Source organism: Callithrix jacchus, chromosome 1 (assembly GCF_049354715.1).
Source record: "Callithrix jacchus isolate 240 chromosome 1, calJac240_pri, whole genome shotgun sequence".
Classification (NCBI taxonomy): domain Eukaryota; kingdom Metazoa; phylum Chordata; class Mammalia; order Primates; family Cebidae; genus Callithrix; species Callithrix jacchus.
The window spans coordinates 198529352-198554339 of record NC_133502.1 but is presented as its reverse complement, the minus strand read 5'-3'; the positions used below and the strand labels follow the sequence as shown (position 1 = coordinate 198554339).

At 43.1% G+C, this 24988-nt stretch overlaps 1 protein-coding gene across 2 annotated transcripts in view; it reads left to right on the top strand.

Annotated features, from left to right (window-relative positions):
* The window catches only part of PITPNB (phosphatidylinositol transfer protein beta), a 68346-nt gene extending 51996 nt beyond the window's left edge, over positions 1-16350 (top strand). The window contains exons 9-12 of one of the 2 annotated variants that reach the window (XM_002743636.6): positions 7882-7992; positions 9585-9707; positions 13081-13166; positions 14362-16350. In XM_002743636.6, the coding sequence (XP_002743682.1) occupies positions 7882-7992; positions 9585-9707; positions 13081-13128 (282 nt within the window). In that variant the 3' untranslated portion in view covers positions 13129-13166; positions 14362-16350. The remainder of the gene's footprint in view (positions 1-7881; positions 7993-9584; positions 9708-13080; positions 13167-14361) is intronic. The other variant, XM_009008505.4, reaches the window with a different exon arrangement.
* Positions 16351-24988: the final 8638 nt, after the last annotated feature.

Below are 24988 nucleotides of genomic sequence, written 5' to 3'. Positions count from 1 at the left end.
CTAACCTTATCTTGGCTATGGAATGCCTCTGTTGTCACAGAGCTGAAGGATTCAGGCACGGGAATGAATGTCTTACTCAGGTTTAAGAAGTGGTTTGGCACTGTGAGCTTCTTGCAGAGATTCTTCCAGACACTTTCACTAACAAAGTTTTCTTCATGAGTTTCATTTGAAGGTGAACTTGGGGTTTTGCTTGTAAAGTGCGTTCACTCCTGGAGTAATCAGACACAAACATGCAGCATATAACGTAGTCCTGTTTAGTAAAATGGGTGTGAGCCACACAAAAAATGAAGTGTGGAGGAACATGGAAAATGTGACTGATTATCTTCTCACAGGCAGTAAGCTTTCCTGTCTGGATCTTATTTTGCCTATTTATGTGAAATTAGATTAACCTACAGTTAGTTCAGTCTTTTAAACTCACATTTATAACATTTTCCATTTGCCCCACCAGATGGGAATCCCCCACCTTTGAATGCCACTAGAGTCTTGGCGATGACCTTTTCATGGCTCCGGGTGTGTCTTGGGTCAGGGTGGTGGTTTATGTGTTCCCCCTACCTCCTCCATCTCCTGTTGCTCACACTGAATTTTAAACCATAGGCTTTGTGTCTGACTTAACCATGATATGGTTCAGTGCCAAGCAGGGAGGTTTGCTCATACTAGGAGCTTGGTAAGTATTTGCTAGATTCAAGTTAACTATCTTAAACCAAAAAAAAAAAAAAAAAAAGTTGAACTTCCTGTGTATTTACAGAAATATAATGTCCGAGGTAGGTCTGTCTAAATGGCTACTAAAATAAATGGTTACCTAAATAAAGTTTAAGTTACTTAAATAAAGAGAGGGATTAGCTGAGTTGGGGAATGGGGTTCTGCTTGAAATATCAGTACATACACGTCACACATATTTCTTGCTCTTGTGTTGATACTTACTGATGCACACACACTGGCAGCACTCCCAGCAGTGCATTTATTTTTAACTTTCTTGGTGAAATCTGGGTAGGAAACTTACATCACAAAATCAGCAGCTGAAATTAAGCATTCACATTGCCTAAAATTGAAAAATGAAAATTTGAAGGCAGTTATGAGCCTTACAGAAACGGCTGTGTCTTTGCAAAGTGTTAACTCTGGTTCAGTGTAGCATATACCTATTCCGTCTTTATCCCAACACAGTTTTATTTTATTTTATTATTATTTTTTTTTGAGACGGAGTTTCGCTCTTGTTACCCAGGCTGGAGTGCAATGGCGCGATCTCGGCTCACTGCAACCTCCGCCTCCTGGGTTCAGGCAATTCTCCTGCCTCAGCCTCCTGAGTAGCTGGGATTACAGGCACGCGCCACCATGCCCAGCTAACTTTTTGTATTTTTTAGTAGAGACGGGGTTTCACCATGTTGACCAGATTGGTCTCGATCTCTTGACCTCGTGATCCACCCTCCTTGGCCTCCCAAAGTGCTGGGATTACAGGCTTGAGCCACCGCGCCCGGCCCCCAACACAGTTTTAAATAGGAAAAAGTATATGTAAAGTCTCATGAGATTGAGGGGACTGTATTTTTAGAAAATAGATTTCCAGAATGCCTTTGGATTCTTTCAAAAAAATTTTAAATCTCTTTTACATTTGTTTATATGTGTTTGTCACAGATTCGAGAAACTAGTCATTGCGGATAAGATGGACTGATTGCTCACTCTTCCAGTTAAACACACTGTGTTCTGTTTAGTTACGTTGTGTAGCTTCAGTACGCATTACTCCCCCTAAGACCTCATCCGCATACCTTAGAGTAACCTAATATGTGTTGTTAAATTAAAAACATGACTTGGGCTTGGGAGTTTCATTTAGAGTTAGAAACATGAAATGTAAGGAATTCAGTGAATATACAAACTATGTGAATACAATTTTGGAAACATTTCACAACGAGTGCTTACTATATTACAGATGAAATTTAAATTACGTAGCGATGAGTCACTACATGACCAATTTGAGGTTCTTCTGTTAGCCTGTGACTTTCATCTTGTAGAACTTTTGATTGTTCTCTTTGTAATCAACCATTCTTTACCTTTTTAAGTTGTCCTTTTAAATTTTCATGCTTTAATGTATATGAAATTCAATTGCCTATCAGCAAAATCATTTTCTTTACTCTCAGATTAGGAAAGAGTTAACTGTTTTGCCTTAGATGAGGAAATGGTGGGTTTGGACTGGATTGGAGTTACGTGTTAAAGATCTTAATTCAGAGTTTGGTTTTATTTGCTTTGGGGTTATTTTTTAGCCAATGAAGAAGAAAGAATCAGAAATCATTTTGTTTTAAACTTATTTTAGGTTTGGGGGTACATGTGTAGGTTTGTTACGTAGGTAAACACATGTCGTGGGGATTTGCTGTACATAGTATTTCATCACCCCCTCCCCACCACCCAATAGTTATCTTTTCTGTTCCCCTTCCAAACCCTCCCACCAACATTTGTATTTTTTAAGGCCAGAGAGGAAGCTTTGCCTTGCCCCAGGCGGCGAACCTCTTAGGAGCTAGGCAGAGACACTGGAACTTCTTTGGGTCCTGTGGATTCTAGAACATTGCTCTGAGTGTGGTGTTCCAAATATTTGCCCATTGAGATTTTTCACATTTTGAAGGTTACACATTTCTTCACTAGAATATTTCTGATACCCTTGAAGAGTTGATCATTTTATTTTGCATGTATATCTTATGATTGCTTTAAAGAAAAATTAAATATGGGCTGGACTAAAGTTATGTATTAAAGATCTTAATTCAGCTTTTAACTTGACTTTGTTTAGTTTTGTTTAGATTTAATTTATTAAACACTAGAAAAAAAGAAGATAAACAGATTGTTTATAGTCAAAGAAGAATGAAGACTTGAAATAGTACGCAGATGATTAGGGTACAGTCAGTCTTTGTCCTAAAATTCTCTTGCTGAGGGCAAAAAAGCTTTTGTAGAGTCAATTTGTCTTTAACCATATTAGGTTTTTTTTAATTGTAAAATGATAATTTTGAAAATAATTTGACAGAAAAGAAAATAAAAATTGTAGTCTCATTTAATTACTATTATTCGGTATTTTTTTTATTCCTGTAGTTTATTTTGTTAGGAATGTTTATACCATACATAGATACCTATTTAAATTAATTATTCTTGTTTTCCTCCCACATTGTTGACTGTTTTTTGAATTTTTTTTTTATTTTGAGGTAGAGTTTTTGCTCTTGTCACCCAGGCTGGAGTGCAATGGCATGAAGTCTGGTCACTGCAACCTCTGCCTCCTGGGTGCAAACGATTCTCTAGTCTCAGCCTCCTGAGTAGCTGGGATTACAGGCGCCTGCCACCATGCCCAGCTAACTTTTGTATTTTTTGTAGAGACGGGGTTTAACCATGTTGGCCAGGCTGACTTCAAATTCCTGACCTCAAGTGATCCACCTGCCTCAGCCTCTGGAAATGCTGGGATTATAAGGATTACGGCTGGAAAAAATGTTTTTTAATGGCTGTATGCATAGTAGCCCATTTTTTTGAAGGCCTTTGAAGTATTTCACCCCTCTCCTATAGTGGGTATTGAAGTTAATAAGTCCAGAGTTTTGCTGTTAATAAATAAATCTGTGGTATTATTTCTTTACTTGATTAATAGGATATGTTTCTGAAAGTGGAATCACCAGGCTAAAGGGTACAGGGTAGGATATGAACAGCTTTTACGACTGTTTATTACCTAGTGTCAGATTTCACTCGAGAGAGATGATACCAAAAGGATTCTTTTAGGTTTAATGTACAACATTTGGACATTTTCACTGTTTTCTGTGTCGTCATAAGTATGGAGACTTTCAAAGCCATATTCTTAATTTAACCAGTACTTTAAAAAACTGTAGCTCACATTTAAGAGATGACTCTCACAAATCATTTTGAGAATTGTATGAGAACTTTTAAATATAATGTGTATGTTAATGATAATTGAAAAAAGTATATAGCTTTTGTGTTCTCAACTTTCTTCTGGTAATATTTATGTTTTTAGGCAGCAGACTGTTGTTTGATTTTTAAGTTGAGTACATGTTCTTCTCTGAAGGGTTTTTTAAAAAGTAATTACTTGTAAATTGGATGGAAAACAAAAACCAGATTGGGATTGAATATACATTTTCAATCTGAAAAGATAGGAACTGATTCCTTTTTGTCCCATGGCTTATAGTTTCTAAAATGAATTTGATAGACCAATGTTAACTTTACAGATTACCAGTATTAATTGATTTGAGCATCTTGCCAGAGTCACTAGAAAGAATGTGAGAAATAAACTTGGCTAATTGTTGAAGTCACTTATGTGTACTCTGTTCTGGGAGCTCAAGTTTAGTATTGGCATTTTTGTATTACATTTAGCTTACTCCTTTAATTAGAACCATGCTTCATCCCATTGTTTTTATAAAATTGCTGGAGAATTCTGAAGCATCAATGTTCTACTAGGTACATCCAAGATTTTCATTTGGTGTAAGGTGTCCACTGATTTGAAGTTGTATAAGAAAGCTTTCAGCAGCTCATAATTAATAGGACCTTCTCATGTTCGATCTGGAAAGTATCTTAGAGTTCATCAGCACTTTGGTGTGGAGTACTCAGCCATAGAGGAAATTCACTATGGGTGGGTGGCAGGCAGGGGAATATTTTCTGAAGCCCAGGCATATTATAGAATAAAACACAAAATTATAGGAAGTTTTAGGACAAGCCATTGGATGTCAAGAATGTGTGATATTTACCACCTACACCCCTAGACCAATCCTGGCCCTCAAGAACCTTAATTCGCTCACCCCTGCTTTTAATTTTCCCTCAGTGGAGAATGAAGAGTTCTGATAGAGTCTAGTTTTTCCTGTTAGATGGAGAAACAAGGCCCAGAGAGAAGTTAAGGATCCTACCCTATGATAAACAGGGTTACCTTGCGTAATAGGAACTGCAACCCGAGTCCCCTTACTCCTAGTCTAATGCTACTGTTTGGCAGGTATATCTCAAAACTAAGTGCCGTATTCTACATATACCTAAATTGTATCGCATATGAGGATTTCCAGTCACGTTCATTGGATTAGAAAGTACTTCAGCATTGGCTCGTTGGTTATTGATCAAATGATCTGTGAAAGACCAACTTCTTTGTCATTTCAATAAAGCTGAGTACTTAGAAGCTAGCTGTGTCTTAGGGAAGGGTTGTTGACTGCTTCTGCACCCAGGAGCCCAGCATAAGTGCCAGGGGCCTGCAGAGCAAGGGGAGTAGTGTGCAATTATTTGATTTTAGCACAGGGCCAGCATCCTCAATAGGAAGGTATTTCCTGGAAGAAAACATTGACACCACGGGCAGCATTATTTACTTAATTATCCTCTTCTCTACCAGCTACATTTATGTCCCCTGACAGCACCTAGCACAGAGTAAAGGGTAAATGGTGCCCACTTAATACTTGCTGAATTATATTACTAAAGTATGAGTGGTGTGTGTGTGCACATACACATACATCCTGATTTTCACATTGCTACTCCATTTTATGAGGGGGCAAGTCTTGGAAAAACAGAGCTAAGCTACCCAAGTTATTTTGTTAACAGCTCGCTGCAAGAGGACAGTTCGCGGTAATATTTTTATTTAATGGCTTACTGGTGTTACCTCATTGATTTAGCCCATGGATCAGGTTATTCTTCAGAAGATGAAATGTCATTGCAGAACAGACGTCTTGAGAAAAGCTGATCAATCATGTAGGACTCTACAGAACGTTTAGTCCCATTCATAAATCTAAGAGAATTTTTTCATATAGTATATCCTTAGAATTAACTTAAAATGGAGCCATCATAGATAATTTGGGGGAAATAATGTGGTCTGGTGCTTTTTAATCACATCAAGGAAAAATAATTTCTTGAGGTTTAGAATAAGACCTAGAAATTAATTTAAAAATCTTGAATTTATGTGGCTGATTGGAGAAAGAGTCTTTGCTCACACACAGCTTTTGAAAATGGGATGCGTTGAAGCTGGTAAGTTGAAACTGACAAGTAATGGTGGCGGCACCCAGTGGGACTGATCCAGTGATGTCTGGGTACCACCATGTGAAGCCGAGGACAACAGTGACAAGGGAAGAGTCCTTGGGAGAGGCTGCTTTGGACTTTGACTCAGTGATTTAGAGTTTATAAAAGAGTCTCCACAGTGTTGCACTGACTTTCTACTCTTATGAGGCAATTTATTTAAAACTGTCTTGCAGATTCAAAGGTGGTCAATACAACACTTATTAAAGAACAAGAGAAAGAGAGAGAACCAATGTGTATTAAGCCCTTGAGTCTCACCTACTAAGCCTGGAACATACACTGTTTTACTCAGTCCTCATAACCTCACAACAGTTCTAAGATGTAGCTTTAAAAACAAAAAAAACCATCATCTTATAATCACACCAACATTAGGGCTTCAAGTTTGCAGAATGGCTCTTTCCCCAGATGGTGCTTGTGGTCTGCCTCTGCTATCCATGGTACTTTGATCTGTGCCTTCTGCAGTAGACTGAGCCCCTGAGGACAGGGCCATGCCTGTGTTTGCTCACTGCTGTGAACCTGTTCCAGGCTTTTCTGGGTCAGCTCAGGAGTATTTTGATCTCCTGTACACATCACCTTGAAAGTGGACCTATATGTTTAAGTTACCGAAGTATGCTGCAAGCTCCTGGTTCACCCCCACTCACTCCTTCCTAAAAATAAACATGCTAGTATATCAAACTTACTAAATAAGGCAAAGCCTCACTAAGACTCATAGAAATCATCAGTAATCACATAGGTTGCAGTGCCCTACCTTTCACCCCAGTTTATTTATTTTTATTATTGTTTTTTGAGATGGAGTCTCGCTCTGTAGCCCAGGATAGAGGGCAATGGTATGATCTCAGCCCACTGCAACCTGTGACTTCCGGGTTCAAGTGATCCTCCTGTCTCAGCCTCCCTAGTAGCTAGGATTACAGGCTCCCACCAGCACTCCTGGCAAATTTTTTGTTTTTTGTAGAGATGGGATTTAACCATGTTGGCCAGGCTAGTCTCAAACTCCTGACCTCAAGTCATCTGCCTGCCTTGGCTTCCCAGAGTGCTGGGATTACAGGCGTGAGCCACTGTCCCTGGCCTATTTATGTATTTTTTTTTTTAGAAATAGGGTCTTGCTATCTTACCCAGGCTGCTCTTCAACTCCTGGCCTCAGATGATCCTCCCAGCTCAGCCTCCCAAAGCTCTAGGATGACAGGCATGAGCCACTAAGCCCAGCCTCTCTCGGCTCTTGAAAAAAAGAAAGTTTCTTTTCCCTTGTTTACCAGAACAAGTCTTGATTTGATTCCTGACTACACCATTTAAACTGTGAGGTGTAGTCATTTTTGGAAATTGACGTCTGTATGTATAGGATTTCCCTCCGAATGTTTGGTAATTACAGATCATTTTTGCTGTTGTATCACTTTTCATATCCCCCTTCTATTGAAAGTACCTCAGTTAATAAACAGTGCGGTTCTACTTGCCAATATCTGAAGACACAAAAGAAGGCTGAACTTGCTTGTCATTTTTTATTGTGCTTCACTGCATCCGCGGTGGGAGTGTGGTAATGGCATTGTGAGAACCCTTATATAGTAAAGGCTCACTACTGATTTGATGTGAATGGAATTTCGTATTTAATAGGAAATCTGAATAGGGCAATTTGAGGCAGAGCAACACACCTATTAAACTTTAGAGCTAGGAAATAACTTGGTCTGTGGAAGGAGGGTTTACAGCAGGGGAATACTGTGGCTTTTGCTAAAATGATTTCAAATTTTCAAATATCTGCATTAAACACATGAGATTGTAATTTTCTTCATATATGTCTGTGATGTCGTTACACAACAGTCAAATTTAATGAAAACGTAAATATTTTTTTTAAGTCATGACTTCTTTTCAATTTTTCTCATCTAGAAGGAGCTGGCAAACAGCCCTGACTGTCCTCAGATGTGTGCCTATAAGTTGGTGACCATCAAATTCAAGTGGTGGGGACTGCAAAGCAAAGTGGAAAACTTCATTCAGAAGGTAAAATCTGTTCAAACCCTGGTGACTTAGATTTAGGGTAAGATCGGAGCTAGCTATTAATGGGATATCTTCTCCGAGGTTACTTTTTTTCCTCCTTTATAATTCTGAAAATTATTGTCCCTACATATTTCATTTCTGCCCTTTGTATCCCTCGAAGTAGCAAAGCAGATGGCAGCAGAGGTTTTAAGGGACTTTATTTGGGGATGAACACAGCAGCTTTTGGTTCAAAGTGCTTACCTTATGGTCTGCTCAGCACTTCTGTAGAAAGCCCCTTCCGGAACCGTACAGCATGTCCCCAAGAGGACCTGGTGTTCTGATCCTGGCTGGAGGGAGAGAGCAGGCGCAGCCTGCTGAAGGGCTCCTCTGCCCCAGCTCAGCCTGACCCCTCCCCCAGCCCTCCATATCACTCTGAATATATATGTGTACCTTGTGCTCTCACAGGGGTATCTTCTTTAGAGGTCCTTTCTGAACTAAGGTGCGCTCGTTTCTTTTTTTATGTCTGTATTAAAGTGAAAGTAACATGGGCAGTTAGATCTAGGAGGAAGGGAGAATTGGAATTTTATAAATGTATACGCTTGTTACTACCTAGGAACGTTAAAACGTTTCCTTGGTATTTACTTTTCCTGTAGGGTGAATGTTCATTCTGTTATTATAAAGAAGTCCTCATTATATCTCACATCTCCACAATTAGTTGTGTCTGTTTCATCATAACTTTTCTATTTTTAAACTGTAGCTGCTGTAGTATTTATAAGACAAGGATCTCAAAGTACTGGAAACTTTGATTATTCATGGGCCTGCTTACAGTTGGCCTACAGTAGGCATTCTGTAAATATTGGCATTCTTCCTTCCTCTTGGATCATAGTCATACATTAACAGTCCAGTTCTGATAAATAGAAGTCACACATGTAATTGATGAAGTCCTTTCTCTTCATGGAAAAAAAATTTTAAGTTGAAGATTGCCCAGAAGTACTTACTGTTCCATGCACTTTTCTCTCTTCTTGGGAAAGTTGAATAAAACTTAAATAATCCAGCAATTGAAACCAACCACTAATTATATACAGGGTTTTTAAAATATACTTATAATAGTGGCAGCAACATATTATGTAGAAAAATTAAGGGAGAGTTTGTAATGATTAATAAAAAACCCAGGACTCTTCTTTCAGTGCATTATTGTATGCTACCTCACAGGGTTCCACTGAATTGGAGGGATGTTAAGAATGACAATAGATAATTTTATAGCAGAAGAAATCTAGTTGACCTTTGCTCATTGACATTTAGAAACAGGTAAAAATAAATCAGGCCCAGTAGGAATGTGTTGGATTAGGTCATACACACCACATTTTTTTAGTTTCTACTAGATCATGACACCTTTGTCGGGGAGATTATTTTCCATTTCACAGGGAAAGTTTTCTTTTAATTTTGCTGTACACATTGATAATACAATGGAATTATGATTTCCACAAATCTAGAGAGTAGTCTTTTTAACAAAATAATACGTAAATTTCGTGGGTTAATTGGAACATGTCAAGTTAATGTGTCATTAATCTTAGGTTTTTGCCGTCTTATTCTACTTTTCTGATTTGTTTTAAAAGCAAGAAAAACGGATATTTACAAACTTTCATCGCCAGCTTTTTTGTTGGATTGACAAGTGGATTGATCTCACAATGGAAGACATTAGGAGAATGGAAGACGAGACTCAGAAAGAGCTAGAAACAGTAAGACTGGCTGTTCTGTGGCAATTCTCTCATTTTCCCTTTCCTAAAACCGTATACATGCTTGGTAAATACAGAGTCAGAATGAGGAAGAGTGTTATTAAAAGCCATTCCCTGTTGTACTTACTCTCATCAAAATTGAGTGTCTTAGCTACTGCTGTTCCTTCCCGTATGCCGATTTCTCTGTTGTTGGGCATCTTGCATGAAGGTAGACTACAGTTTTGTCAGTGTAGAATTTGTTACCTGTTAAATATCTAGTGGTTCTGTATTCTTTATTAGACACTGGCTGTAGTTCACTCTGCTGGTTCCTGGTTCACAGTCCTTTTAGACAGTTTGTCAGACTAAGTTGCTTCTGGCTGTTTGTATCACAGCAAGTTTACAAATGTAGCACAATTAAGTCCTGGTTCGCTTTTTTTTTTTTGAAGAAAAGGTAAGGCTAATGGTGGTGGTACTGGAATGCCTCCTCTGCTTCCCCAGCTAGCAGTGAATCCTTATTTCTTCCTAAGCTGTAGGCAGATTCAGGTGATCCTTGGGCAAGTGGTCAGGATGTTACAGTTCGGTGCTACAGCCCATCCCAGCTGCTCCCCACCACTAGTGGGCAGGGCCTGCAGCCAGTGGGCGTCTTCTCTCTTCTTGGGATGGATTCTTCTCTGGCTTCCCCTTGCATGTGTCTGGTTTTGTTTTTGCCCTGGGCCATGCTTGTCTTCAGTTGGCAATAGGCCCCTTGGTGAAACAAACCCAAGGAATGTCCAGGGCCCGCTAGTGGTTTCCATGCGGTCATCTCGAGTACTGCCAGCAGGCCCAGTTTTGGAAGCCCTGCAGGTGTGAGCGTTTGACAGACGCCTGCACGTGAGGCAGAAACTCCATTTAATCACAGGAGAATGGCAGCAAATCAGATTCTTTGGCACAAAAGGAAATCTATTTTTCTGGCACATAGCATCGTAAAGAATCTGTTTAAAATTGCTTACTTTTGGTGATTACAGCAGATCTGCTTCTAATTAGCTTTATGTAAACCTTCGGAGAGGACTAGGACATATTTTCTTTATAAGGCAATAAAATATTTTAACCTTATCTTACACATAAAGTAAACTATAGGCAGACTCCAACTCTTGAATGCATTTTGTTCCAAAGAATTTTAGTTGATTGTTTGAAATTTGGAACGTATTTTCCCATAGAGACAACGTTATAAATTAGAGTTTGGTTTCTAGACTAGCCAGCAGAAGCCTCTTTGACCCCAGTTTCTTGTACTAATGCTACGGCTCTGAGTTCTGGATACAGGGAGTAGGGTGATGAAATGGCAAGAGTGGAAGATCGCCCCCCCTCCCTTAATTTTAGTCTAGCCACGGGCAAAATATTTAAATAGGCAAGAGGAGGTCAGGGGCACTTCCTACCTTTCTTTCCAAGCCTCTCCCATTCCTGTGTTCCCTTTTTCAAGAGTCAGGTGCCTTTCCCTGACTCTTAACAAGCAACCCCTGACCCTTGATACCCTATCCCATTTTAGTCCCATTTGCCTTGCCTGGTTTCACTCCCTCCAAGTGCTCCAGGCTCCAGGGATACCTGCTGGCTCTTTCTTCAGCCTTTCTGAGCAGCTGGTGGGTGTCCACTGAACGTGAAACAGAAACAGCAAAATACCCATCCACGCTAAGCTCACGATGCAGCACTGGCATTTCCAACAAGGATTTACCAACGGCTCAAACTCTCGGGAGAGAGCCCTTCTGTCAGTTTTTAATTGTTATGCTGAAGAATGGTGTGTCATATGAGGAAGAGCAGTTACCATTGACCAAGTGATAAATACAGCCCTAACTGGTTTGGACTCTGAACCCAATCTATCTCTGGACCCCTTGACTGAGATGTCTGCCCCCACAGAAGTGCTCGTGCTTCCCTGACAAGTTCTCTGCCGCATGATACCTGAACACAGAATAGTCCCAGTGTCAATATAATGCGACCTTCTGCCGTGGAGCTGGTGACTCTTGCTCTCACCAATGGCAGTGGGCCTGCAGGAGCAGCTGCTGCTCCATGCAGATCAGTTATTGGTGAGTTGGGAATTGCACTTGAGAAGAAGGTGTAAGATAGACAAGCGAAAGCCCAATTCCTTAGTCAGTTGTCACCATTCTTGTACCCACATTGCTGAAACTGATTAATTCCCTCATAAGGCTGGTAGAAAATCTACCATTGGTTCAGAGTGAAGATACATAGCACTTGCTTTGTCAGATATCTCAAAAACATTTTAAGGCAAATTTCAGCATTAAGTGCTGCATCTTAACATTAAATCCCATATAAGTAATTTTGCTGTAGGTCGTTGGGGAGAGTTTGATTCCACATCACAGAATCAAGATGCTGCTGCTTTGAGTCCTAACGGTGGCTTTGTGAAGGCATCCTCAGAATCTGGGCAGTATCAAACCCGCAGGCCAAGAACGCCTACCCAGAAAGCACCTGCCTTCTGAAGAGGCGTTCCATTTTAGAGTGGAATTTTTTTCTTGAGGTCCTGATCCCCTGACACTTGATGATAGAATTTGATAACGTTGTAATGCTCTTAATTTGCAGATATTTTAAGAATTGGGTTTCTTTCTAAGGGATTTTGGCCCTGGAGAGAACTAGCATCTTAAGAGGTTAGGCACACGAGGAATGCCCCTGCCTGTGACCCACGGGGAACTGCCCGGGGTTGAGGCTCAGCAGCTGAAGGAGGGCTTTCGGTTAACATTTTTACCTGTTCTCAGCTGGCACTTCTTGGGGTGGGGGGAGGGCGAGGATGTGTTGAGTTTTAATGTATTTATTGCATTTGTTCGTTTGGTTTTTTGTTTTCTCATTGAGTTGTTTCCCTTGTCTGGAGGCTGTTATGAATGCCTGTCCTTTCTAATACATCATCGTTTGCCATAACTTGTTTTTGTGCCATACATTGTGCTTGCTTTTTCTCCCTTTCATTCTCCCTCCTTTCAGTAAACCTCCTTTGAAGGACTCCACTGAGAAGCCCTGTTCTCAGAAGCAGCAGAAGTGTGGCCCACATCCTCATGGTTTCCTGCCTGGCCTAGGGACTCTAAAGATATGGCCCAGACCCTTGGGGCATTTTCTCACATTATATTGGAAAACAATTTCTTTACCCGCTGGCTGTTTTTCATAATTTCATATCAGTCTGCAGGCTTTTTTGTTTTTTACATTTTAGGATAAATACACTTTTTTTTTGTGCTAAGAAAAAGCATTTTGCAAGAATGTCTTTAAACCAAGGTTCTTTGAGGGGCCTCAGAACTTCTAATGTGGATATGGTTATAAACAGTCAGCCATCACTTCATAATCTCTTCTAGATCTTTTTTCCCCCTTTGCTTACTAACCCCTATTTAGAGTCTGATTTCAGCAGCTCACAATTTTATTTTACGTTTAGATGCGTAAGAGGGGTTCCGTCCGAGGCACGTCGGCTGCTGATGTCTAGATGAGTCCCCTGTAGGGTCAGAGACAATATCAAACTGTGTAAGTGAAGACCTGGGTAAAAAGATGTTTACAAACCTATACCTTTTTGGTGATGGGCAGTTAACTTGCTGAGCAGAAGCTCTAAGTGTTAAATGTGGTTTTATTTTTAGAGTTTAAAAGATAAATATTTTAGAAAATCATAGTGAACACTATAGCAGTCTTTAAAAATTTCACCTGTGGACCAGGTTGAATTTAGTAATCCCGGGTTAGTTCTCGGTGGGTTAGAACCCAGCTGCCAGGTGCACTCACTCATGGATCATTGTCCTAGAAGCTAGCTGAGTTTTCAATACTGAGTCAGTTGACCTGGTTCTCTGTAGAACCATTTGTGGTTAGTAAGGAAATATGTAAAAGCACTTACAATCAAACAAAGGTCCTCTCTCCCATACCATACAAGCCAACCTCAAGAATTCATTTTAGCTGAAGTATTTTCTGTGCACCAGAAAGTCTTCCTTGATAATTCGTCTTCAGTCATTACAGTTAGCTGTACTCTGCGTAAATGCACCTGAGTTTTAATTTACGGTGTAAAACATTTCTGTGCTCTTATATCTCTAACACATTATATGCCCATATAACAGATTTTCCCAGAGAGGCCCCCCCATAAAAAACAGCCTCAGAATCTACCTCACAAATTGAAACCAGTGTGAGTAAACAAAAGTGGACAGCGTGCTGTCAGCATGTGTTCGTATTGAACTGTGGTGTTGATTGAGAAGAAGAAGGAGATGTAACACTCCCCCTCCTCCACTGTGGTTCTTTTCTGCCCCACATGAACTACCTGCTCTTTAGTTTTTTGAACATCGGGATGAGTAAAGTGTTCAGTTGTGAGAAAAACCAGTGCCAAATAAGAATGAAATAACTCTTCCAAGATTCCCCCAAAACACTGTTTAAATTCCATGTTCATTAAAAAATTGTTTTAAGTTACTGTTACTTTTGTTAAGCTCGCCTAAGTTTTTGTGATTTATTTCTGCTTTATTTTCCCCTCTGATGAGACAGTATATTGTGCCTTTAGTAGTAAGACCAAAATCTTTTTGAACAGATGAGAATTGTAAGATGCAGTAGTTAGGGTACATTTTCTGCCATAAGTTTTGCTATGATGAGAAATTTTTTTTTGGAGAGTGTGTGTGACAGGCTGCTGTCTAACATTTTCTGTGTCTCTGTATTTTAACACATTTTGCACTGTCTTTCACTTTTCTTACAGTTACGTAATCAAGGTCAAGTGAGGGGAACAAGCGCAGCCAGTGATGACTGAAGAAGAATCTGACCAGTATCTTGCAGTGTTGACGTTTCCCAGATGCGTGCTTGTGATGTCACACACACACGCACAGGTTCTCAACCACGTGTGTATATATGTATGTGTGCATATGTCTGTAGCTGTATATAAACCGCATGTAGAGCTACAGATCCAGATACACACACTTGTGTATATATGTACATACAGACATACTGAAGGGATTAGTACAATTTCTCCAAAGTACTGTACCTATCTTCAGCAAGAATGCAAAAGAAAATATTTTCAATATATATACCTGGAACAGATTTTAATAATTATCAGAGTAATACCATTAATGGACAAATTGACTGCAATGTAATACTAGCTGGTATGTTTCATAAATGTCAAGTTGTGGACCAACATATATAGCCTTTTGTGTTGTTTTTCTCTTCTTTTAAGTCAGTTTCTTATAAATTTTTATTTTAGTCTCATAAGCAGTAGACTCCCACAGAAAATTTCTTCAAAATTTTTTGGTATTCCAATGAATTTGGAATGTAAACTCTGAATGTATTTATAACTATTTATTTCTGGACGGTCATTATCTTGTAGCCAAATTTGACAATATCTATAAAGTAAGGAGCAAAGTTACAGGCCAGTTTTTACTTGTTTGTCCTGAGGGAAAAATCCTTTTTAAAAGATTTCTGGTTTTTATTGGATTTTTGTATTTTAAATTTTAGATATTTTTCTACATCAAACCTAGCAAAAATGGAGATGACGGTTTGTGATTTATAATAAACACTAGACAATTTTCAGGCTCCTGTTAGGCAGACACATTGATGAAGAAATTAGTCTTAATAGTATTGTAGGCTGTGTAGAAAAGCCGGAAGTATAGCACTTCGTGGAGTCTTGTTTTGAAGATGACAGTTTTCTGTAACTACAGCTTGAAACTATGCAAATGGTCTAGATTCCTCAGAGCTCACATGATAGAATTTAGATAGTGATGACATTTTGTTCTTACTGTGGAAACACACACTTCAAGCGGGAGAAGGTGACTTTGAGATAGGAACAGTTGAGGATGCAGTGCGAGTGTGGCCTGTGCGTGTCAGGAGGCTCCGCCAGGAGGCTGGTGGACCTCCAACTGTGGGATGTGCTCTCAGGTAGGGCGTTATCAGAACAGATCCTGAACAGGCATCATGAGGATGCTGGTCAGAAGCTGCTGCCACTTTTTTGTTCTTGTTTTTTGTTGTTGTTTTAAAGGAAGGAACAATAGCTAGGTAAGATTTTTATCAGCTTTCTCTGTCTGAATCCAGTTTTTCCCCTGTCAGTCCTGGAAGCTTGACTAGAATTATATTGTTGAAGCCTTCAGGTCACAAACTGTCTTTTTTAACCTCCCGTCCCTCCTAAAACACGCCAACCCCTGCAGTCAAATCACATTAGTAATCTGGTTTGCTGACAGTCCCGCCCTCCCTGCCTCTTGTTTTCCCACGTGTCCCTCGTCCCTCCCCCACTGCAGTGAGCTGAGTGAATGAGACGAAGGATATTTAGGATCACTACTGCATTGCAATTCCCCGTTATCCTCAGCAACAAGCCACGTTTCGTACAGCCTTTGTGTACTCAGGATAAAGACTGATGTTTACTCTCTGGGCACTGTTGTAAGATAGGTTTTGTCAGAGCATAATCACTGTCTGCAAAGAGTTTGGTGCAAGGAAGATTATTGCTAATTTTGTGAAATAAAGAGTCTAGCCCTCTCCTTTGAATGAACTTAACTCTGGCATCTGTAGCATCATTGGGAGCTTAGGCGCACATGGGAATGAGAGCCCGGCGCATGGATTTTAATGTTTTTCTAACAACTGTGGAGATTTGAGGGAATGTGTGGTGAATGTAAAATACCTAGTTTACTTGGCAGTCTCTTGTGTAAATTACAGTAAAACAAAGTAAATGAAATTTAAACAAAATAAATTTGATCACAAAATGCCACTTGTGTGCCTGAGTGGTTGCTTCCCTGATGCCGCGTCTGGTTCGGAACACCTCCGACCGCTGCTCTGTCCCTTTTTCAGGAGTTCTGTAATCCGCAGCGCCACCGCTTTGGGAAATGTTTTTAAGTGTTTTTGTTTTAAATTCTTGAAATGTACCTGTGCCACACTAAGGGATTATGTTCAGTTTCTTAAGTGATTTTCTGTCTTTGAAAGCTAAGCAGTAAACTAAAGGAAGATTATATATTATTAATCTCAGCTGTTTTTAGAAATTATTTTTCAAGAGGAAAATAGGGAAAACCCATCCTATTTTTAAAGCATTTAGGAAGGATTTTGCCATTTGATTCTGGTTGTTTGAAGTGTGGGGCTTTTTGGCGGGGGGCCACCTTTTACCTTTCCTCTTAGTCTACTGTGTTTTTTGTTTGTTTTTTTAAGGAGTCTTGCTCTGTCCCCCAGGCTGGAGTGCAGTAGGCGTGATCTCGGCTCACTGCAACTTCTGCCTCCCAGGTTTAAGCGGTTCTCCTGCCTTAGCCTCCCGAGTAGCTGGGATTACAGGTGCCCGCCACTGCTCCTGGCTAAGTTTTGTAGTTTCAGTAGAGACGGGGTTTCACTCTCTTGGACAGGCTGGTCTTGAATTCCTGACCTCGTGATCCACCCGCCTTGGCCTCCCAAAGCGCTGGGATTACAGGCGTAAGCCACCGCGCCTGGCCTCTAGTCTACTCTGTGTGCGTGTGACAACCATATTCTTGTGTTTCTGGCTCACATTGTAGAACTGCTGAATATAAGGAGAGGTAGGTAGCCAGCTGGATGGTTGGGTTTAATAGATAATGTTATATGTCGGGATATCTTCTGGTTTGTTTTCTGAGGTAAGTTTCTCAGCGTTGTGTTTGAAACATTGTGTTTGTGTTTATGGTGTGACACTCATTCATGCATTTGGCCATCTGAGCATGAATATGGTGGGCACTCTGGTCTCTCTACCAAGATGAATGAAAGCAGAATACATTCCAGTGTGGGAGACAGACATGTGGACAGGTAAATTACAAGGCAGTGTGTATAAGAGTAGAAAGTTGGGCCAGGCACGGTGGCTCAAGCCTGTAATCTCAGCACTGGGAGGCCGAGGCGGGTGGATCACGAGGTCAAGAGATGGAGACCATCCTGGTCAACATGGTGAAACCCGTCTCTACTAAAAAAAAATACGAAAAATTAGCTGGGCACGGTGGCACATGCCTGTAGTCCCAGCTACTCAGGAGGCTGAGGGAGGAGAATTGCCTGAACCCAGGAGGCGGAGGTTGCGGTGAGCCGAGATTGCACCATTGCACTCCAGCCTGGGTAACAAAAGCGAAACTGTCTCAAAAAAAAAAAAAGAGTAGTAAGTTGGTTGAGAGAGATCTTAGACACCATCCTCATTGTATAGATGAGAAAGCACAAGTCGTCAAGGCAGCTGAGACCCAAGAAGCTTAGAGTGCCAGCTCTTGGGCATTGTGGGGTCAGGCATACCCAAGGCCCTCTGAGTCTTGGACTCCTTGTCTCTCAGTGGAGGCCATGACACCCAGCTGTAAGGTGGTCAGGGTTACTTGCAACACTGTATCCTCTAGCACAGTGGGGGTGATTTCTTCCTGTTTCATTCATTTACCAAACGTCCTCCTAACTGATCACTTGTCCTTATGGACCTACCACCTGGCTTTTAAAGTTTACCTTTCTGTCCCCTCTTCAGCTTTCTAAATTGAAATGTTTTGCAGCCCAACCTCCACAAATCTTGTCTCAGGAAATAAGAGACATTTGTTAACATTTGTTTTGTATGTCTCCTCTCAGCAGCTTAGCTGACAAGGGCACAGTGTGGGATTTCCTGTTCTTGCTCATTTGGAAGGAGAATGTTCTTTTAGACCCTCAGATCTCACACGAGAGCCACAGAATGTTGCGAGATGGCGTTCTGTGGATACAGAAGGGATTTTTTTCAAGTTAGACTTCCTGCCAATGTTAGGATTTGGGACTTTGCATGATCGGGAGAGAGAGGGAGTGCTGGAGAACAGGTTAAAAATTGTCCCGCTGAGCTTGGAGCATCTGCCAACCCGGAGTGCTCCCCAGGAACCCTGCCAGTGTCACTTGGGGTTATGTTTTCTGCTTTGAAAATGTTAAGCAGCCACAGATCTCTCCAGAGCTGGTTCTTCAGCCGGATTGCCCTGGGAAAGTAGAGACTGCAGCTCTTCTAAAACTGCCTCTCACAGAAGCTCCAAGGCCAGGCTAAATATTAACGCAGGGCCAGGCGCGGTGGCTCACGCCTGTAATCCCAGTACTTTGGGAGGCCGAGGCGGGCGGATCACGAGGTCAAGAGATTGAGACCATCCTGGTCAACATGGTGAAACCCCGTCTCTACTAAAAATACAAAAAATTAGCTGGGCATGGTGGCGCGTGCCTGTAATCCCAGCTACTCAGGAGGCTGAGGCAGGAGAATTGCCTGAACCCAGGAGGCGGAGGTTGCGGTGAGCCGAGATTGCGCCATTGCACTCCAGCCTGGGTAACAAGAGCGAAACTCCATCTCAAAAAAAAAAAAAATTGAACGCAGTACTCCAGTACTCGGCAGCTGGGATACCTGATGCTTTGATAGCTATCCCTTTCTTCCTTCCAAAAGGCCCCCACTGGAAGGCATCTTTATTGTTTCAAAAATAATTTAGAACTGATTTTTCCTTCCCCCACTCCCTCAAGATCACTTACACTCCCCAGTAGGGGTTACAATCTCTTAGGAGGAATCACGGCTTCGTGACTTCCTCATGCATTTACATTTTTCTCTTCATTGAGTTAAATCATGAACTAAAATTTGTCCCTGGATGAAAAAAGAATGTTTCCTCCATTCTGGGCTCTCCTCATTGTACCCACACTGTCTTCAAGACTCATCTCTTGTTAGTTCTGTTATGCTAGAGAGACTGGTTTGAAAAACTTCAGCTCATGTAAACCAGTGCCCTCCACCCTGCGGGGAACCCATGTGGGCAGCCTTTGAAAACAGCACTTACCTACCAGTTCGCTTTCTGTGGCTTGGGTTTGGTGTGTTCTCTGTTCAAGGGCTGGGGTCCATTGCTAAGCAAATTCCCATTCTCTCTCCTGCAAGACCACTGAGATGACTGCCTTCTCTCCCCTTATTCTTCAAGGCTGTGGCGTCAAGTGCCATTTCCTCTGGCAGGCCTTAACATGGAATGACTCCCTCTGCAGCACCCCTCATTTGGCTCTTACAGACTCTATGCCTCGGTTAATAGATGTCATCTTTAGATCTCTGTATGTTTTGTGTCCCAAGGAGTTTGGGAGCTCCTTGGTGGGAGGCACCACAGTTGTGCCCCAGGTAACTCCCTGATGGAAACTGTCTCTGAAAATTGCTCCTTTTCTTACCTGTAACAGATCCCCGCCTGTGCCAAGGCTTCTTTTGAGTCCTGGGGTTCTAGCAGAGGGAAGAATAACCATAAAGTTAGTAAGATGTAATTTCTGCCCTCCCAGTTGAAGCCTACCACCTTGCAGTGGGAAGCAGTCATTTTGGGAGCGGATTGTACAAAATATGATGAGAACAGAGGAGGGAGCTCCAAGTCTGCGTTTCCTTCCTTGCTTTCCAGGCACCTAAACCAGAGGTTTCAGAGACCACAAACTAAACCAATCTAAAACAAAACTCTCTTTAGTCCTTCCTCCTTCCCTAAAACGTACTGTCTTCACTTACTATCAGTTAACTGGATCACTGGCTGTGCTGCCCAAGCCAGAAATCCTAATTGGCCCCTAAGTCTCAAAAATACTCCCAAATGACTGTGAAATGCTGCCTTTTTGTCTCTCCTGGTCCAGTGCAAACCATGCTCTGATGGGCGGTCCACTCATCTAGGGTGGGGTCTGCAAACTTGCTGTGAAAGATTTTAGGCTTTGTGGGTCATATGGTCTATTACAAGTTACTCAGCTCTGCCCTCATAATGCAAGAACGTCTGTAGATGACACATAAATAAACACTGTGCCTGTTATAATAAAACTTTATTTACACAAAGAAATGGCAGGCTGGATTTGACTGGCCAGGCCATGCCTTGTTTGCCAAACCCTGGTGTAGGGCACTGTGTGGAGAATCAGGCTCTGATTCTTTGGGGCTGTGCCCTTTCTTGAACACCTGCCTGACTTCCCGAGGGCCAAAAGACCAGTGCAGCCAAAGCCAGTGTCCTGCTATTCTTAAAGTGAGCCAATGAGGCTCATCAGTCTCAGTGCCGGTACAGGGTCAGTCACGGAGGGAATCAAGCTGATTGCTCTGCTGCCCTAAACATGCACATTGACTACAGAAATAGCTCTAAGCACCTGATCGCCCGCCAATATACACAGCAAGCTGAGGGGCAGAGCTATGACGGCTTGACAAAAGCAGTTGATGAATAGAATGAAGATACGCTGGGCACGGTGGCTTACGCCTGTAATCCAGCATTTTGGGAGGCCAAGGTGGGTGGATCACGAGGTCAGGAGTTTCTAGACCAGCCTGACCAACATGGTGAAACCCCGTCTCTACTAAAAATACAAAAATTAGCCAGGCGTGGTGGCACACACCTGTAATCCCAGCTACTCAGGAGGCTGAGGCAGGAGAACTGCTTGAACCCAGGAGATGGAGGTTTCAGAGATCACTCCATTGCTCCCCAACCTGGGCGACAGAGCGAGACTCCGCCCAGGAGTCAAAAAAAAAAAAAGAATTATGCTTAAACTCTTCTCAACTGGTACGGTTAATTTCTATCTCTCCATTGTCCAGAAAAAAATACTATCTGTGGTTGTTAAACTAAATCCTACACTCATAAAAAGGCTCATGGACATCCTATAGCTTTTCCACAATTGAAATAGGACTCCCCAGGTGCCATTGCTAACGCCTTAACCTGGGCCTGGGGTCTCGGCTTCTGGTGGAATATGCTAAGGCCAGGCTTCTGTCTAGAAAACCAGCCCAGAGTTTCCGTGAGTCAGTGACACTCCACCTTGGGTTGAATCTGTTTACTTGGATTTCTGAGAAGAGTAAAGCGCCATGACATGCTTCCGCCTTGTTGATCCCTTATCTATTCTGACACCACCTGCTAATCAGTCGATGGTGGCATTGCCTTGCACTCCAGACTGAGGGAGCTTCATGAAGTGGAACGAAGGAGTGGCCTCCTGTGTTTATTAATGTATGTGCTAAACAAAAGCTTTGCCTCTGGGCATCCCATTGCATGCTGGCTCTCTGCAGCCCGGAATACTGATGCCACGTTCGCAGTGCCGCCTCCACTTTCCCATGGCCCGGGGAGTCCCTGAAACAGCTTTTCCGCCCACCAAGAGGTGCTGTGAGTGCTCCCCACCCGATATGCCCTATAGCCTTCTCCCACAGTGTCATTCCAAGGTCGTGCTGCGTAGGACGAGAGACTTCTCCCAAATGAGGCTGGAGGGAGGCTTGGAATCAGGCCCAGAACAGCCAGGCATAGACATCACACAATCCATTCATTCCCTTACATCGGGTAGGCAAACTTTTTGTAAAGGGCTATATAGTAAATACTTTTGGCTTCATGGGCCATACAGTCCGTATTGCAACTAACAACTCAACACTGCCTTTATCGTGGGGAAATAACCATAGACATAACATAAACGGGCATGGCTGTTTCAACAGAACTTCCCACAAACAGGCAGCAGGTCAGATTTGGCCCAAGGGCCACAGTTTGCCAAACCCCTGCTTTAAGATTCTTTTCATGGGTTTTCCTCTTAACAAACCAGATTGCAAACAGTAACAGTACCAAGGCACTTAGTAGCACCTGCTGTAAGTCAGGTACAGCACAGAATTGGCCTCTGATCTGCACAGCAACCCTATGAAGTGGGTGCTCTTACCACTATCCTTTTTTTTTTTTTTTTGAGACGGAGTTTCGCTCTTGTGACCCAGGCTGGAGTGCAATGGCGCAATCTCGGCTCACCGCAACCTCCGCCTCCTGGGTTCAGGCAATTCTCTCGCCTCAGCCTCCCAAGTAGCTGGGATTACAGGCACCCATCACCGTGCCCAGCTAATTTTTTGTATTTTTATTAGAGACGGGGTCTCACCTTGTTGACCAAGATGGTCTCGAGCTCTTGACCTCATGATCCACCCGCCTCGGCCTCCCAAAGTGCTGGGATTACAGGCTTGAGCCACCGCGCCCGACCCACTATCCTTTTTTTTTCTTTTATTGAGACGGAGTCTTGCTCTGTCACCCAGCTGGAGTGCAGTGGTACTATCTCGGCTCACTGCAACCTCCACCTCCCAGGTTCAAGCGATTCTCCTGCCTCAGGCTCCTGAGTAGCTGGGATTACAGGCACATGCCACCACGCCTGGCTAATTTTTGTATATTCAGTAGAGACGGGGTTTCGCCATGTTGGCCAGGATAGTCTCAATCTCTTGACGTCATGATCCACCTGCCTCAGCCCTCCCAAAGTGCTGGGATTCAGGTGTGAGCCACCATGCCCGGCCACTGCTATCCTTTTATGCTTGAGGAAGCTGAGGTCCAGGCTAATATAATTTGCCCCAGGTTTTATCACTAAACGTGGTGGAGCCAGGGTTGTAATCCAGAGGCCACCCCAGAGGTACGCATCTGCTGCCGTAGGGGTCTTTGAGAACTGCAAACTCTATGCTCGTGGCGTTTAGTAAGCATTGGTGCAAGGGGAGGCCCTAATGACAAAAATTCTATTGAGGACACCCTAGGTTCTTAAACACCTCTTAGGAGTAAACTTCCATGATGGATTCTTCCCGGAGCCAAGAAAACGTGTCTTCCTATACACTGTTAAACATTGTCCCACATCGCGTTGAACATGCTGATGTCAGAAACCCCCATGCTGCATTTTACATCCAAGTGAGGCACGCTCCTCAGGCAGGGCTTCCTGCAGTAACTCCTCCTTCCCCCTTCCCACCCCTCAGCCCTGGTTTTGGCGATGGTGCTGGGAGGCTTGAGGGTTTCAGGTTCTCCTGTATCCATGACTCCTATTGTAGGTCGCCTAGGAGTACTTAGAGGGAAAGGTTTAATGATAATGAAATGCGGAGACATGAACTGTGCTATGTCGGGATAGAAATCAGAATACCTGCCATCCCTCTCCTACCACGTCGGAGCAGGAAGTCTTCCAGTCTGCCAGCATCCAGAGGGGAGCCGCTGTGGTGGTTTTGTTAGCGTGGGGGGGATTGTGGGTAGCGGCCCCCCTCACCCGCAGAACTGTCTTCGATGTTTTACTTGACAAGAGAATCTTACTAAAACTTTTTGTAAGGCCCAAGGCCTCAAGAACCCTTTCCATATGTGACTGCCCATAGGTGCCTTTTGTCACTGGGGATCAGATTTTTTGTTTGGTATCTCGTGGCCCATGAGCTCACTCCCCTTCCTCGGCCTGGTGCATGCCAGGAAGCCCATGTGGGGGTGGGGGGTGTATTCAGGATTCCTCCCGGCCCCTTCCAACCCAGCAGGCTCAGATTCTCCACTTGTGTGATTGAGGTCAGCACCCGCACTCCTGCTGGTGGGCTTCTCCCCCTTGCCCTGAGATCCAGTCTCCATCTTGGTCTTCTCCCCGCAGGTTGTTTATGTGCCGCAGGGCACACAGTATCCTCGGGCAGGGGGTGGTGGGCAAGGAGGGGGACTCCGAGTGACTAGGCAGTCTGGCCCAGCCTGGCTCTGGGCCACCAAGAGGAGATGGCCTCTGTCTGCCTGGGCCTTCATGGGAGCAGGGAAGAGACGGCTGGCCAAGCAAGGAACAGTGGGATTGCTTTGTTCCATTACTTGTCAACCTGTCTCAAGAACGTGCAGCTCGGCGGTCGTGACTGGTGCCCTGGGCTTTTACTAATGACACTGAGCCTTTAGTGTCCAATGCCTGCATTCCAAGCCCGCTGCCTCTACTCACCGATCAATGGGCCCCCAAGTGGTCTCAGCCCCGCCGAACCTCAGTGACCTGCTGGTGGAACTTGAGGTCTTTATACCAACACAGGATGTAGCTGTGAGACAAGGAATGGCCGTGGGGCTGCGTGGAAATCTCTGCAACACTGGCTTTGCTTCTTCATTGGTCTGTTATTTGGCGAGGGTGACCAGCCGTTCTGGTTTGCCCAGGATAGAGGGTTTCCTGGAAGGCTGCACTGTTGGTGCTAAAACCAGTACATTCCTGGGGCAACTGGGACAGTTGGTCACCCTATTGTGAGCCCCAAATGTCAACATTCACTTAAAAAATTTACAAGAGCTGAACCAACATGTATAGGAAACAGGCAACCTTGTTTTGAAACCTGATGGGTCCCAGACCAACTGCCTAATCCCTCCCGCTTCAGTCCTAGCAGGGCACAAAATTCCCAGGGCAGGGGTGGGGAACATGTTGTATGGAAGCTGCCATCTTGAGGAGATACTGGCCAGGAGGTCCCCAGCAGTGCTTTCCTCAGGCAGGACAATGGAGAAAGGGCGAACCCCTCCTCTGTGCTATAGTGCGTCATTCCATCATGACAGCATCCTGGGGAGTGAGGAGTTACCGCCCTGCCATGTCCTTGAGCACACAGGTCCAGAAGCTGCTCTCAGGGCGGGCGCAGTGGCTCATGCCTGTAATATCAACAGTATAGTTGATGTTGCAACTATATGAGAGACTGAGATGGGAGGATCACTTGAACCCAGGAGTTTGAGACCAGCCTGGGCAACATAGTAAGACCCTGT